At 41.1% G+C, this 12407-nt stretch overlaps 1 protein-coding gene across 1 annotated transcript in view; it reads right to left on the minus strand.

Moving 5' to 3' along the window:
* Positions 1-6910: 6910 nt before the first annotated feature.
* Positions 6911-12407, minus strand: part of LOC139222893 (voltage-dependent T-type calcium channel subunit alpha-1I-like) — a 140155-nt gene continuing 134658 nt past the window's right edge. Inside the window, exons 35-37 of the mRNA XM_070854797.1 lie at positions 12016-12190; positions 9462-9676; positions 6911-7579 (exon numbers count right to left, since the gene is read on the minus strand). Of these exons, the coding sequence (XP_070710898.1) occupies positions 6911-7579; positions 9462-9676; positions 12016-12190 (1059 nt within the window). The remainder of the gene's footprint in view (positions 7580-9461; positions 9677-12015; positions 12191-12407) is intronic.

The raw sequence follows: 12407 nt of genomic DNA on the forward strand, positions 1-12407 counted from the left end.
AGTGTGTAGCTGTGGTTTCTAATAATCCATACATACGCCTTGTTGGTGCCACGTCTGCTGGAGGACATTTAAGAAAAGTTCCACTGCTTTGTTATCCGGCGCTGGGAAATGAGCAGAAAATAGAGTTAGAATTCATTTCTATGGGCGTTTGTGTGATAGCAAAGCTGTGTCAAATATATTTCACTAATGACATTCTTTTGGAGTTGGCAGCAACGCACTATAATGGCCCAGGCCAAGGCAAGATCAGAGAAGAAAATAAGAGATGAAAGAGAGCAGTGGCATCAGAGGGAAGAGTGGAGGCGCTTAGTGTGGACTGTATGTAACTGAGGATGGATGGAAGGATGGTGGGCTTCAATAGGAAGAAGAAGAAGAAGAAAAAAGAATATGCAGTATATTGAAACTTATTAAATACACTGTATGTGTTCTTTTAACATTTATTGGCGATCTAATCCAGATTAGACCACAAAAAAACAAGGTTTTCAACTAACTTGTGACTTAATTTCTCCATACTTTGCTTTTATCTCTTCAAGTCAATTTATAATACAGTATAACCAACCTTTTAGATAAATAATAAAAATTATAACAATAAATTTAGATAAAGCTCAGAGTGGCAGTGCCAGCGTGCTGATGTTTAGTAGGAATAAATGACTTTCATGTTCACAGTCTTAGTTTAGCATATGAACATGCTAACACTGGCTAATTAGCACAAACCAGGTGAGGCTAATGTCATTAGTTATGCAGCCATTTGGTCATGAACTGAATTTCATGGCAATCCATCTAGTAGCTGATGAGACATTTCACTGAAGGTCACAAATGTTGACCTCATGGAGGTTCTAGAGGGAAAACAGGGGGATCAAAATCAGTAGGGTTCATCCTCTGGGTACCATGAATATGTGTATAGAAGTGTTAACTATTAACTCTGATATTGCAACAAAATGTCTTCACATGTTTCTCAAACGTTGTGCAGGTCAGTGTGACCTGACAGACTGGTGTCTCCGCCATTGTTTTAAGAAGCAGATGTAATATCTTGATTGGAAGAAACAGAGAGTTCTTGTTCTGTAAACATTTTCCTGATAGACACAAGCCTACGCAGACAACGCTGACGGCTGGTGGTCCAATCAAACAATGGTTACGTGTGATATTGTGATACTCTGCCCTTTAAAATCTGTTGGAAAACCCAGTTCTTGGCTCCTCTGGCCAGAACCTCGCCCCGAGGTCTGTCATGAGCCCGGCGCTGCCTGAACCCCAGCGTTGTATTGCATTGTATTTCACCTGTGAATCTGAATTAAAGGCGCTTCTGAGACCGTCTGAACCCTCCGGCTGACTGATGGGCTGTCCATTAAAGAATACGGGTGATTGAGTTTCAATAAAAGTTAGTGAGATTCTTCAGTCTGGATAGACAGACCGCCAGACGAACTGACGTCGCCATCCTCTAAGATATAAAAACAAGAGTTTACCTCGTCAGATCTTTTACCCCACAACAATCCTGTTGCTTTGAAGAATAAACGGATTGACATCATGCACACAGAACCAAAAAGAAGGAATTTTGGCTTTTGAAATTCCCTGGTAGCAGATTGACTTACTTTGCTAATTCAGAACATCAGAAAAAAAGACACATCTCTACTACCCCTCGTTTTACAGTGCCAGCAACCAAAAAGCTCCAGGGTTTGCTTTTTTTTTTTTTTAAATCCAGCATGGTTTCCAAAGCAACCAGTTTTTCCAGAGTGAAAAAAAAGATTAAATATGAAGCAGTAATAGCAGAGCCTGAAACCTATTGTTTACAATGTGCAAATATTTGTCAAGGAGATTATTTCCCAGAATCCCCTCAGACTAAGTATAGCAGAAGAGACAGCAGAATGCATTTCACTGTGTGGACGCTGGGACAGTAGGATGCCAGCACGATGCCAGCTGAGCTGAAACTACATAATGCTGGAGTTAAAATGGACATCTGTCTTCACTCATTTCATTTTTATCCAGTAAGTTTGTGTCGGAGAATTAAAAGCCGGTGTGACTTCCAACAGCAGGTAATTGCTGTAGACACCTAAAAAAACACGACAGGTCACACTTGCAGGCATGTTAACAAAGCTGCTGCCACTCCTTTGATCCAGGAAACCAGCAAACATGATAAGTAGCAGGCAGTTAACAGCGTTACACTGTAGCTCCTGTTCAAAGGAAGAATAACAGGAAAGCACGAGCAAGCCGTCCATGCATTCGATCAAAAAAACAGGAGGAATGTGAGTGTTTAACTGTGGATCAGGAGGAGCAAGAGGTCTATAGGGAGGGTTTTTAAAGACTGACCACACAGGTGTGTCTCATAACATATAGACCTCCTCCATGATGCAGGGCAACACTGAAAAGTATAAATTAATACTAAAGTAGCAGTTAAACATTTAACGTAGACATTAAATAATTCAAGACGTGAAAACACTAACGTCAGACTTTAGTCACCTATCCACTGTTGTTGAACAACAAATTGTGGCATGACAATGTCAATCAACACCACAATTTGCCAGTTAATCCATGTCAAAAGACATAAACACGCCATGGAATTGACAACTCTTAGATAATCTAGTAATTGTGAGTGAAACAAAAATGCCTCATATTCTCTAGTTCCAGTTTCTCACAGCATTTGCAGCTTTTCTATAATCATAATCAGGTTTTGGGATCGTGGATAACTGTCATGGTCATGTTTCACTATTTACTGACTAATCCAGACAATTATTTACAAATAATAGAATAGAAAATAATCATATTCATATCAGCTGCTGAAACAATAAATAAAAAAGAAAACGATGTGTGTCTCATCTGAAGCTGTAAGAAAAGAATAACAAAATTGAACATGAAGTAGACAACACTGGGTTAAACAGTTAATTTTCTGTTTTTTCTTACAGACCACTTGTCTGAATGGTTTGCATTCTCACTCAACACCTCTGTTGGCCGTATGGATCGGTGCATGTGCTGCTTCGAGGTAGACAGCTTATCACAATGAGTGACAGTGCTTTAGTAGTAGGAGGAGGAGATAAATAACAACACACTCACCTGCTTCAGTTTGGAGTTATACTTAATGTATAACACTCAAGGACTTTTCTGCATGAAAAATAAGTTAAATCCTGATTGATTCATTCAGCTCAACGTAATTCAGCATGATATTGCTAGCAATTATTTAGATGTTTTGCCGTTTTACTGTGACTAAAGACGGAACTGAGACCTTTATCTCAACCTTGAGGAAGAAGAAAAAAAAAAAAAGTAGAACCAAGAGAAACTTCAGGAGTCGGAGACTGAAAAGCTATCTCACTTTTATATGACACTAGAATGACATTTAAGAAAACAGACAAGAAAAACCCACATGCATTTTGGAGAAAGAAAATCAGGTGGGGAAGATGGAGGGGGGAAAAAGAGAAAACACACTTCGGAATACATGAATACATCATCATCCTTCAAGTGACCTTTGAATCTCGGTGACATTTTATTCTAATACATGAATTCATAAATATAATCATCTCTCACCATATAGTCTATCGATACGAGTCTCATACATCTAACTGTACATCTACTGTAGCATATTGCATATCTCGAATAGGGGGAGTAGTCAATAGTCATTTAATAGTCTGGCTTCCCTGTGGAAGGGAGATAATACGATTGAATGAGAATAAGGAGGGAATGAGGACAAACTAGAGAAAGAGATACTGAGGTTTCTTCTGTCTCATCTCAAACAACTGCAGAGACCCTGCAGTGTTTTGACATTGACATCTTTGTATGATATATGTGTGCTGAACATGTAGTGTGTGTGTGTGAGTGTGTGTGAGTGCATATACACTACTCACAAAAAGTTATGGATATTCAGCTTTCAGGTGAAATTTCAGGATGAACCTAAAATGCATTCTAACCTTTCCAGGTGAACTTAATGTGACCTTCTCTAAACCTTTGAATGCACATGTCCAACTGTTCAGTGTCTCAGTACTTTCTGCACAAGTTGCTGTTCTCTAACAAGAAGCTTAACAGCAACATTCACAACAGGTTTGATCCATGAATCCACCAATACATTTCCTGCTTCAGTTAGAATTGGTATTTAAACAGTCCTCCTCATCCTGCTGTTCACATTGTGACATCATGAGACCAAGACGACACCTAACAGTTGATCAGCAGCACCTCAACACTGGAGGCTTCAAACAGGAAGTCCTCAGACGGAGGTGTTCACTGAGCTTAGAGGGTCACAGAGTGTCATCAGGAGGTTGGAACAGTGATACAGAGACTGGAAGAGTCACAGAAAGGAGAGGAGTGGACGTCCTTTGGCCACATCCCAATTTATTGAGACACTGAACATGTTTTGTTGTGGTATACCTACCACTGTTGTTAGATTTTCTACAAATACATTGTTTAAGATGAAGAAATCACCAGTGCATGCTTCTACTTAAATGTCCTACTTTCATGATATAATATCACTGTTGCATTAACTTTTTACATTTTCCATATATTTCACCTGAAAGTCAAATATCCCTAACTTTAGTGAGTAGTGTAGGTCCACCTGAGGTCTACCTGCTCTTGATTTCAAATATTGTGACACAACTATATCGTTTGTTGGCTCATCACAATATGTCAAAATGTCTTACAAACAAGTGCTCAAAGTTGCACCAATTTGGACCACACTGCTTGCCGTAGTATTATAGGGTATTTTCTAATATCTTGCTACACTCAAGCAGACCTGAGTCAACCTGACAGTACACTGAACCTATGAGAACCCCGCCCAGTGTTTCACACACACATATACGCTGGGCAAACTCAAGGAGGACAGATTAAGGGGCCACTAAAGTTATTGCAATTCATGAATATCTGTGCAAAGGTTTGTGTCAATCCATGTAGTAGATGTTGATATATTTCAGTAGTTAAAGTGAAAACTTTGACCTGCTGGTGGTGCTATATGAAAATTCAGGAGAATACCAAAGGTACTAGGGTTCATCATCTGGACACCGTGAACATCTGTACAAAATTTCACGGCAAACCGTCTCGCAGTAGTTAAGATATTTTAGTCCGGACCAAAGTGGCGTACTGACTTGACTTGACATGCCATCCCTGGAGCCACGCTGTTACCATGGATAAAAATGATTGACATAAGCCCTTTTTACACAGAGATCCCACAATATCGGCCTAAAGAAGACACGCCATTAAGCCGGCTTTGTTTTTCCACTGAACCAAACAACGCCGGCGTAACAATGTATGGTTTTAGATAGCAGGCTGGCGCTCCCGAAGCAAAAGAGGCATGACGGCCGTGACATGTAAAACATGTTGTCCTGTCCTGCTGGTTCACTCTTTTTACACAGATGTGACTTTGCACCGCCCCCCCCGCCCCATTCCGTCTTTGTACGTTTCACACAGATGGCGCATTAAAATGAAAGTGTAAAAGGGGCTATGACTTCATCAATGACTGATAGAATTATTCTCAAAGTGTCCCATAACATCACATAATCTTTACAGTAGCATCTTTGAGCCACTTATCACAGGGAGCAAACCCCGATTTGATGTGATCGCCTGTCAATGGTTGAATTTATTAGCTTTAAGTCCTCAGGCTAATCTGAGTACATCTAACTTTCAGACACCAACTACTCAAACATGCCATCAAAGTCCCAAATGTACATATTTTATTGAAATGTTTTATACTATTTTATTTCCCTTCTGTCTCTGTCTTAATATTTAACTGGAGGGTGCTGAGAAAATCTTAATTTAAAATCATTTAGTATTTAAATCTGTTAAATGCAGCCTTTTGGAAATATTTTCTATAAAATCTGACCTACTGATTCAGTAAATGCTCATTTCAGTGACACATCTATCTTACATGTATACATTACTAGCATCAGAAATGTCTTTGAAGGTAATGGATGTACCTTGAAGATGCTTTTTAACAGTATATTAGGTAACAATACATTATTTGCTGATAGTTTTTGGCCCAGGTCTGCACTCAGTACATTTTAGCCCTTTCATGGGTATGTAGAAAGCACAAAGACTCCGCTCGCAAAGTCGCCAACGCTTCCACTAAAAACCCACATGTATTCTCAGCAGCAGTCGCATATCCATTCTTCTATTGAAAGAGGCCCTTTGTCAATTCTCAGACTGGCCAGACTCCTTGCTTTTTCGTGGTCTCCCTCTCCCTCACAGACGGAGACAGATGTGTCTACATTCACACAATTTAAATACAATGAAGCGGAAAAAGAACACAGAAAATATACAACCTTTCAACTTTCTGTTAGCCAGTTAGAATCTGCTTAGGAGGAAAAAAGGTTGGTCGATGCTACTGTTAGCGATAGTTATTACAAAAAAAAAATAACCCTGTACAAAGTACAGTTCTTCCTCAAAAGGAGCTTCAGTTTACCATCTGTCCACTGTTGATGACAATGTTTTTGCACAAAGGTTGAGGGCACGTCGGGTCAAGCAAGTTCTGGTTTTGAAATAGATTTTTTTTAAGCAGCTTCATTTGAATAACATCACCTTAACATTGTTAATCAATCACTTTGATTTTCAGGTTGGTCTCTCTAAAGACTTTTCAGATATTCTGTATTTCAGGATGGCTCAAATGTAAAGCCCAGGACTGCCACATCTTTCTAGGCTGAATCCTGCTTACGCTAAAAGGATAAGCCCCTTGTCATCATCGTTAAGTCCTTTCAAAAAGCAACCACATATCCTGTGGAGAAGAAAGGGTGTCAAAACTCAGAAGCAACTGTAATCTTTTGAGAAATGACTGATCCCAAGCAGCCAGATCCAAGAGGGAAAGAGAGAGAACAGACGAATCAAAGACGAGAGAGAATTTCAGGATCGGGTTCACAGGACATGTACTGTATTAAAAGTCTCTCCCTGTACTGTTCAAGGTCCACAAATGCAAATAGTTAAAGAGTTCCACTACAGAGAGGCAACAAGTGTTTCATCTATTTTTCCTGGAGCTTGTGTCTTTAGGCCGGCTGCCGCCTTTCATGCTGAAGCCTGTGATATCACTGTCCTCCTCCTCACCTCTCGCCCTTCCCTCCATCCAAGGGTTGGACAGGTAACCATGGGCGTCCATGGCGTAGAAGTGGCGTCCATCTTTACTCCGTGCAGATAGATTGGTTTGGTCCAATGAGCCTGTGCTGTTACATTTCTTCACCAGCGGGGCTGCCAGAGAGCCCGGGGTGAGCAGTGATGTCAGTGAAAGGCTGTTCAGTGTTTCTGACAAGTGTTCACTGTTAACGGTCTGACGACAGCCATCCCCACCTGCCCCCGTGCCCACGTCCTCATCCGAAGGGTCCATGGAGTCCTGCCTGGGGCAGCCTGGGCTGGTGCTGCCGCCGCCGCAGCTGCTCTGGCTCCTCTGGTGCCCCCTAGTGGCTTGGAGGGTGAAAGTAGTGCTGCGTCTCTTTAGTAAAGGGTGGTCCTGGTCTCCTGCGTCCGGCCCCTGGGGATGTGAGGGGTGGCTGGGGAGGGGGCAGAGGAGAGGCATGGGGAGATCCAGATCTCGAGGTGGGGAGATGCTGAAGCTGAGCCCTTCCTCTAGGGTGGTCTGCAGGCTGCCCTCTGAGCTGCCCGTGGCCAGGGAGGAGTCACTGTGGGATGGGTGCTGCACACAGAGGAGGGAGGGTGTGAAAGAAATGAAGTGAAGCAATTGGTCTTTAATTAGGATTAATTTTTTAATTTTGTGGGTTGTACAATTTAAAGTAAATCCTGGATTAGTCAAAATTGGTTAAATAATTTAAATCAAAGTTGTGTATCAGCCTAAGTCATAAAAAAACAGCATAACAAATGATTTAAAGTTTGGAAGTTGTTTGGAAGTGACCTTGAAAGTCCTGCACACCCACACAGGTGTTTTTCTGTCACTATGTTTAGTTTGAGACAGGTGGAGATATGACAATGAGGCTTTCATACAACTAGTGCTGCACTACAAAGTTTGCTAGCTAGTATTAAGTTGTCATGCTGCTCTGACAGAAAGGCTCAAATGTCCCTTTTTCAAAAAATGGGCTGTTCAAGCTACATTCTTCACTACTTGTTAATGAAAAAGCTGAAGAAACAGCTATGTTACTATACTATATTACTATATACTGCAGCTGGCTCTCATGTCTGCTCACAGATCCACCATTTCTGCTGAATTCTGTTTATGTTCCAGTTTAAATGATTCACGTATAAAATGAGCAAAACTCGACTGTTGTGAGTCGTAACCTTGTGTTTTCCAGGTACTGAGCTCATTTAGGTCTGTCCATGCAGCTTGTTAATGCAGCCATTGTTGAGGTTTTTTTTGTTTTTAAAAAAGCACCTTAATAGTTTAAAGTTAAACAGAGATGAGAGTATTTCATTGGAATTAGAAAAAGAGAGTTTGGTCTTGGTTAAGGGGTAAAAACATTTGTGGTTTTGGAGCAACAGAGTCATAAGATGAACTAAAATGAACCAGGGACATTTCCTGGTTCATAGTTTACCATAATTGCAACCAAACCAATACGCCAAATAGCATTAATTTCACTGAAGATATTCCATTGGCTGGAGGACGTTAGTTATTACTAATCCTGGCACTATTACTGCCATGCTTTCAATGCACAAGGCCACAGGGGAGAGAGATTATCAAAAAAGGAGCAATGGAGGGATTGGCAGAAAAAGAACCAAAAGAGGCGTAGAGGGAAAGAACAGCAGAGAAAGACGTAAAGAGACGAAGGAAATACCAAAAAAGGAACGGGAGAGAATGTGAACGACGCGAGCCAAGAACAACAGTGTGCACAGAGTCGGTATCAGGCTCAGGGCTGGCCAGGCTAATTAGCTGGGTGCCGCAGAGCATTACTGTAGCAGCTGAGGATCACAGAGGCACTCAGCTAAACAAACCAAACAGGTAGAGGAGAAAGAAAGAAAAATCTGTCTCCATGGTTACACGGGAACAGAACTAAAATAAGGGCCTCTTCGTTCTCGTTTGTTTCATGCCGGAGCCAACAGAGGGGAGGTGTTGGATTCAGTACGGATGAGATCCTTGCTTTAATTATAACTAGAGTTTCACACTACAGTAGGGCATCAATGGAGGGGGTTAAGTGTGATGTTTATGCTCACAGTTTGGTCATACCACAATTTTGTGTGTACTCTAATTGGTCTAATCTACTGAAGCCTTTCTGAAGTCTGAAGTTATTGTTTCACAGCTAATCCCACCACTCTGCAGTCAAGTGTTGATTTCTAATCAAATCATGATTTGAAAGGAATGTTTTCAGTGTGGCTGTTACTGTTACAGTATCAAGCTTTCAGATCACTGTATTCGAGCTCATTCTACATTATACCTCGTTTGCCAAATCCCATCTGACTGCCTGAAGTGTTTTTGATGCATGACAACTTTGGTTCACTGAGCATCCTCTTAGGGATTATCTATTTACACTGTTCCATCATGTCTCAGCTGTGTTGCACAGAGATACTGATGCCAGGTCCCTTATCCATCCATCCAGACACACATGGATCCATTCATCTGTCCATAATACCTGGGAGCTCAGGGGCCTGTTGTTTGCTCCGGGCGAGCGAAGGGAGGCCCACGAGGCTGGGGAGGCCAACCGGGACGGCCCTCTGTCTCCTGGGCTAACGCCGTTCCCAGTACTGCCCGGATGAGCTGCGGCAGCTGGGTGGAAGAAGTCTGCAGGTAGGTGGAAGATGGGTGAAGACTGGCCACCTCCTCCACTGCAACTTCCTCTATCTGCATCTGAAAAAAGAGGGTTTGGCACAGTTTTGGCAGTGCTAATGTTTACATTTTTGTTTGTTTTAGTGTGTTTGGTTGTTGAAAAGCCTTGTTGCAGGCTTTGTTTAGCATTTCTATAATCAGTAGACATCTGACCTTTTACCACTTAAACAACATTGCCACGGTCAAACCATTTCTCTTGCATTCTGTTTACTGTAAAACACTGTTCACAGGCCTTCCTAAAAACCTGTTCAAACATCTACAACTGGTTCAAAACACTGCAGACAGGATGCTCACCAAAACTAAACTATGTGCACATGTACTAAAATCTCTCCACTGTTGGCTGCCTGTAAGCTATTGAACTGATTTTAAGGTGTCTCTCATCAAATGACTTCACCACCACGTTCTGCTGACTGTCACATTAAAGCTTCGTATAATCTTTGTAAAATCGAAAAGAATAGGACTGAGAATGGAGGATAGATCACATACAGTACATAAAACTTTTCCAGCACATTTATAATCAGTGTGCTTGTGGAGCAGATAGTCTGCACAGGGGTCCATGTGGACCTACGTGGACCTGGGCAGATGGCAAAAATTACATCACATGGACCCTCATTGCAACCACGTATAGGCCCTAATGGAAATAACATTTTAAAAGCGGTCTTATAAGGTCATCTCATATTTCAGCCAGTATGGTGCCTTGGCAGTTTAATATTTTTAACTACAAAATATTTACCATTTTGAAATAATAACATTTGCTCTCATTGTTTCTCATGTAAATCAGGACAATTTTAAGACTAAAAACAAGATCTTTTTTTTTTTCCCCTCACAAGATAGGTCATCCTAAACTTAAACATTTAGCTCCAAATAAAACTTCCAGTGATTGAAAATTATCATTTAGAATATCAAAAAAAGCAAAAGATGAGCTTTAGATCAAGTATTTCATCCTCCAAACTGATACCATTAAGCAACTTACACAACCAAATAACAGTTTGATCATTTACACGGTATAAACACACCATGTAAACAACTCCTTCATGTCTTCACTGACAACATGTCTACATGTGCTGTCCACCTGAATTGACTTTGCCTCGTATCGCTCCATCTGTTCCAGCGATGACAGCCATGATACAGAGGGGGAGCGGTGAGCCATCAGCATACCATAACACGTCATTCATCAACATCTCTGTGTCTGCATTGCCGTTCCCCTCATCTATCACTGCTTTAATTGCAGTGGAAGTCAATCAACTGTGCCGAATATGAGACACGTCCTTGTGCGTCTGTGTTAGCTCCAAAAAAAAAAATACCTCCTCTTATTTAAACGATACAATCAATGTCACGTCAAAGTCATGGCTTAATGAAACTGTGGTGGTTAAATACCAGTGAGGGTCACAAAGACCCCTGATAAGGATAATACAGACTGCTGATAAAAGGTAGCCCTGAGAGGGATTATTTTAATATGACTGGGTGATGTGAAAGATTCAATTGAACCTTTTTTTCTGTTGCTGGATGAAAACTTATCTACAATAAGCAGGTTTTACTGGCAGGAAAAAAAATGCTCAGGTGCTCATTTACATTTTTATTGTTGAAATTATATAACGAGAATCTATATTGTAGAATGAAAAGTTGAGAGTCGGTCAAAAATAATGTAACAAACTGGTAAAATACCAGAAAGGAAAGGAAACTATATTGTTTTTGTGATTCACACTGAATTCGACTGCATATATTATTGTGTTAACCTCAACCTCAATAAGTTGTTATGTATCAAATCAACCTTTAGGACAGTTCTTGGAAAAAAATAAAGTAAATTAGATAAAACAGATGTATGTTCATGTCTTTTGTTTCTTAACAAAGTGTCTATCATATGTATCACTAAGTATTTTGTCTTGTTTCTTGATCTGTGTACATTCATTAATGCAGCAAAGAAAAATTAACGACCAAAACTGCAAGTAAAATTCTAAAAGGCAACCAGTTGGTGTTACACCGACACATTTATCCACCAGAAACAAACTTTACAGGCCTGTTGTGTTTCTCTCGAAGATACAGGAGCATGGGTTTGTTGGAACAACTTAAATAAAACTCTGTTAATGTTTGGTAGCAAAGCATGGAGTATAATCGTATAAAATGTACAGATGGATAAGCTGTAACACAGAGATCACACGGTTATTTATTTGAGACATAATATAATCAGCTATAATCAGCGACACCAGGCTAAGTCCCAGACAGCCTGGGACAAACCTGACGCTGAGGTGCTGGAATAAAGGATGCCAGAATCCTCTTGTTTCAGCCCTCCATAACCTCTGTGTCACCGTCTAAACTACAGTATCTTTGGTTCTGCTCTACCATCCTGCATACTCTGTTACCTGTGCGGTGTGCCGGGCTTGGCTGGTCCAGAGACGGACTATTCAGCTGAGGATGGACGCCCACCTCGAACAGTTCCTGGACCCCCTCCTCGCTTCCTGAGCTGGAGGGACGAAGGCCTCTGTAGCCCCCTTGGGTGGGCAACTCCTCCGAGCTGCGGGAGTCACTGCTGCCCCTCTGAGAGCAAAAAGGAAGTGAGAAATTGAAGATAATGGGAACGAGCGAAAAGGAAGAAGAGCCGAGACAAAGAGTTGCAGAGAGAATAGCCGTGATGTCCAGGTGCACCGATGTTCACTGGAGCAAGAAAGATATCAAACTGGAGCCTTTCATTCCCCCTTGTCATAATGGAAATCTGAGTACAATTTGTTTCCAATTTCAAAAAGCTCCCTTTTCA

Source organism: Pempheris klunzingeri, chromosome 3, assembly GCF_042242105.1.
Source record: "Pempheris klunzingeri isolate RE-2024b chromosome 3, fPemKlu1.hap1, whole genome shotgun sequence".
NCBI classification, from domain to species: Eukaryota; Metazoa; Chordata; class Actinopteri; order Acropomatiformes; family Pempheridae; genus Pempheris; species Pempheris klunzingeri.